This window comes from Fragaria vesca, linkage group LG3 (assembly GCF_000184155.1).
Source record: "Fragaria vesca subsp. vesca linkage group LG3, FraVesHawaii_1.0, whole genome shotgun sequence".
Lineage (NCBI taxonomy): Eukaryota > Viridiplantae > Streptophyta > Magnoliopsida > Rosales > Rosaceae > Fragaria > Fragaria vesca.
The window spans coordinates 17,208,695-17,212,613 of NC_020493.1; the positions used below are offsets into that span (position 1 = coordinate 17,208,695).

The following is a 3,919-nucleotide window of genomic DNA, read 5'->3' on the forward strand; positions in this document are numbered from 1 at the left end:
TAACATCTTGACTATCACAAAGTTGCAAAGCTAATTGAGTATTCACCTTCGTTTGAGGCAAAGTTTTCATACTTATAAGACAGCTTTTTGTAGAACTAATATATAATCAAAAACAAATATTGATCCACTTCATAGATTTAATGAGCGAAATGCACCTATCTTTGAAAGGGAGGTTTCTACAATTTAATACATTTTATGTTTCTTGAAGGGCCGCATAGTGGATTGAACTTTTCAATTTCTCAATTCAATCTAAGAATTCTCTTAGTTACTAAACCAATAGTTTTTTTTTGTTTAATATCCTACTTCAATAATGATCATATACCATTTCTTGAATAGAAAGCAGTTTGATAAATAACAATATGATTATAGAGTTTACTTATCTTGTACTCATTTTGGCCCTAAGAGATCAAGATCCAGAGTTTCCTAGTAGCCAACAACATGTTTTTCTGTTAACAATATCGTTCATCAGTATCGATTAAACATTAGTTTTAAAGTCAGAAATTAAACAGTGGTTTAATTTTTTAAATTAAATGAGGATGGACTCGAGACGTCCCATCGTGTTGCAGTACTTAATTTGAGGCACTTCACTCCTCGGAGTTCCTGCGAGGTTGGATTCTTATTGACATTAAGCTCTAAAACAAAGAATGTAATTCTCAAACTCACAAACTAGACATGCAAATGAGCATACATCCTACTATCCTAGTTCTCTTCTTTGACACCCAATTCCCTTCCATTATTGCCTGAAAAATATCATTCCTTACAATGCAAGTGCAAAAGTGTCTCCTCCCATTCTCATGCCAAAGTAGATGCAAACTGTCTCTTCAATAATCAAATCATAATTTTCTGCTTTGCTTATTAACAATATCATGATATTCCTGCCCCAAACACCCTACCCAAAAAACACTCACTCCCTCACAAAAGGCCAGGGGAACAATACGGCGCCGTATCCCACACCCGCCTTCGAAACAGACACACGGCGTCTTTTCCGCCTCGTTTCCCTCTGCCGTTAAGTTCAAGATTTGGCAGGTTTCGTAAAACGACCAGTAGACACGGACACGTGCCACGTGTCCCTCATAAAATTTTCAGACGTTAGCGTTACGGCAATAAATTCATTACGACGACTCCAGAAAAACGGTGTCGTTCTGTCCATTTATTCTCTTCTTCTTCTTCTTCTTCTTCTTCTTCCCTCCCACCTGTCTCTCTGAAACTTCTTCTCTCTGTTTCTCTCTCTTACTTTCTCTCTCTTACTCTCTCTCTCTCTCTCTCTCTCTCGGTTACTATCCGCACAGCTAGCTTAGGGTTTCGTTTTCTTTACTTCAACGCCAGAAACGCCAGAGCGCTTCGCCGGTACGCTTTCTTCGACTCTCGAATTTTTATTTAAAGTCAGTCGCGGTTTTGTTTTTGTTGCTCGTGTTTGTTTTGGATTTGAGTTTTTAGGGTTTTTTGTTAGTGATTTGGGAAATGAGGGGAGTTGAAGATTTGGATGGTGTGGTGTACAGGTCAGGTATGATTAGTCTTTGGTTGACTGAGTCTGGATGTGGTGGTGGGCTGTTGGTGTTACAAATGGTGCCAAATGGAGGATTCCACGTCTTTGTTTCTCGTCTCGTGCGGTTTCGTGGAGACTAAGCATGAGAAATTGAGTAGAGTTCCCGATTTGGGGGATTGGTGTTTCAGAAATCTAGCAAATTTGTTAGTTCAATCTCGGAGTTTTTCTAAATTCGAGGTAATTAAATTGGAACGTTTTGAAATATGCTTAGTTATTAGATTTAGATTTTTAAGGAAAAAAGGAGATTGATATTCGTTTTCGTTTGCGTTGTTTTTATGAAGTGCAGCAAAGAAGGAAGCAATCACTCAATCACACCAGTTACTGGATTTGTTAGGTCTTCTGGAGTTAGATTTGCTTTGCCTTCTTGTGGTAACGATGGCGGAGATGATAACTTTGAGCTTGGCTAAAGTTGACCGGATTTGATGATCTGATTTTAGAAAGAATCATCGGATTGTAATTTCTGTAAATGAATGTGCCTTTTTATGCATTTTGTACAGATGGGATGAAGGATTAATTGTTTGAGTTTTCGACAATGGCTATTGCTGGTCTACAAAATGTTTCTGTGCTTGAGTCTTCTTTCCTTAGGAGCTCTCAATCTGGTGCATCTAGAAGGTCAGAAAATGAAGGGAGGGGTAACTCCCGGGCGTCCTCTCTACTACAAATGTGGCGAGAGCTTGAGGATGAGCACATGGTGAGTCGTCCCCTTGAGAGAGTTGGTGAAAGGTTGTTCCAACAAAGGAGGGATGGAGTTGGTAGCGAGAATACAGGTGACTTGGATGATGCAAGTGCGGGTGAGAGTGAGTGCAGAACATGGTCCCAAGGTCAGATTGGGTCATCCCCTGAACATGACAGATATAGCAATTTTAGCAGTGAGCACTCTTCTGATTTTGGGGAGGGTGAAAGAGGGAGAGTGAGACAAATTTTTCAGGAATGGATGAACTGTGGTGCGACCGAATGTGCATCAAATGTTTCTCATATGAATAACAGTTCAAGGGCAGAGTTACTTGGTGAAACTGAACAGGAGAGAGTGAGAATTATAAGGGAGTGGGTACGAATGAACAGCCAGCAGAGAGTTGCTTCTGGTGAAAATGGAGAAGAACAACCTGCTGATTTTGGTAATCAAATTGCACGAGTTCGTGATGGATTGGTTGTTAACCAAAGTGGAGGCCGGTCTGAGCATAACCGGAGGGGAATACGTAAATTATGCGGGAGACAAGCTTTACTGGATATGTTAAAGAAGGCTGAGAGTGAGAGGCAAAGAGAACTTCAAGTCTTGTCAGAGCACCAGCCTGTAACACGTTTTGCTCACCGCAACCGCATTCAGGTTTATTACGTTTCCTCTTCTATGGTTTCATATCATACTTTTGTTCTCTGAAATGGCTATTGAATTTGGGTACGTAATTTCATATTGAAATTTGGGTTATGATTTCATATATGATAGTAGATATATAGGAATTGGATAGTTAAATTACCCACAGAGATGTCCTTAGGGAGAAGTTCGAATTTGTTGTTCCTTGACCTTCTACCATGTTAGTAATCCGGTCGTAGAAGAGTAATGATGCTTTGTTACTCCTGTGTATTTTAATTGGTTTTGAGGCTCGGCAAACTATTAAGGTACCAATATTTCCTGGCTACATGGTAGTTTATTTATTTTTTACTATTTTTGCAGTCATTGCTTCGAGGAAGATTTTTACGAAATGGTAGAGCCATTGAGAATGAGAGACCTATGTCACTGGCTGAAACTGAATTGGGCTTATTGAGGCAAAGACATACCGTCTCTGGTCTGAGGTACTGGTTTCCTGCACTATATGCTATGTCTTATAATTCAGTTTTTATGCTTTAATTTATTTTCCCTCAAGTCTCATTCAGTGTGCAATTTTAGTTTTTCCGGTTTGGATAAACAATATTCAAATGACCACTTGAAGACTTTAATCCGCTATCATGTCTTCATATTTACATGTATCAAAATATGAATTTGGTCTACACACCTCCTCAAGTCTGAGTTTTCTGATTTTATTTCTTGCTAAAGGTGGTATTTAATAGTCATTAAGAGAGAGTGAAAAGTGGATGGTTTTATAAACCAAGTTCTGCCAACCTTTTCATTATTGAAAGTGTGTTTGTGGTATGATTAGTTCAAGTCTAAGAGGTCCCCACAATGTAGATTATCATCTCTAATTTCTGTGGCTGGATTTTAGAAATTTCTTATTTTGATCTTTTGGAAAACTACAATCAGCTATTAGAATACTAGGACGTTATTTTTTTCCTTTTCTTTGTGTTTAACTTTTTTTTTTTCTCAGCATCTTGTCTCTTCTATTCTGTGTATAGTGCACAAGTGTCTCTTATTGTGAAGTGAGTTAGTAGGTAGATTGACTT

At 38.6% G+C, this 3,919-nt stretch overlaps 1 protein-coding gene across 1 annotated transcript in view; it reads left to right on the forward strand.

The window, feature by feature from the left end:
• The first annotated feature begins 2,078 nt into the window (after nucleotides 1-2,078).
• LOC101292580 overlaps nucleotides 2,079-3,919 on the forward strand; it is a 5,567-nt gene continuing 3,726 nt past the window's right edge. Inside the window, exons 1-2 of the mRNA XM_004294442.1 lie at nucleotides 2,079-2,870; nucleotides 3,216-3,334. Coding sequence (XP_004294490.1) covers nucleotides 2,079-2,870; nucleotides 3,216-3,334 — 911 coding nt within the window. The remainder of the gene's footprint in view (nucleotides 2,871-3,215; nucleotides 3,335-3,919) is intronic.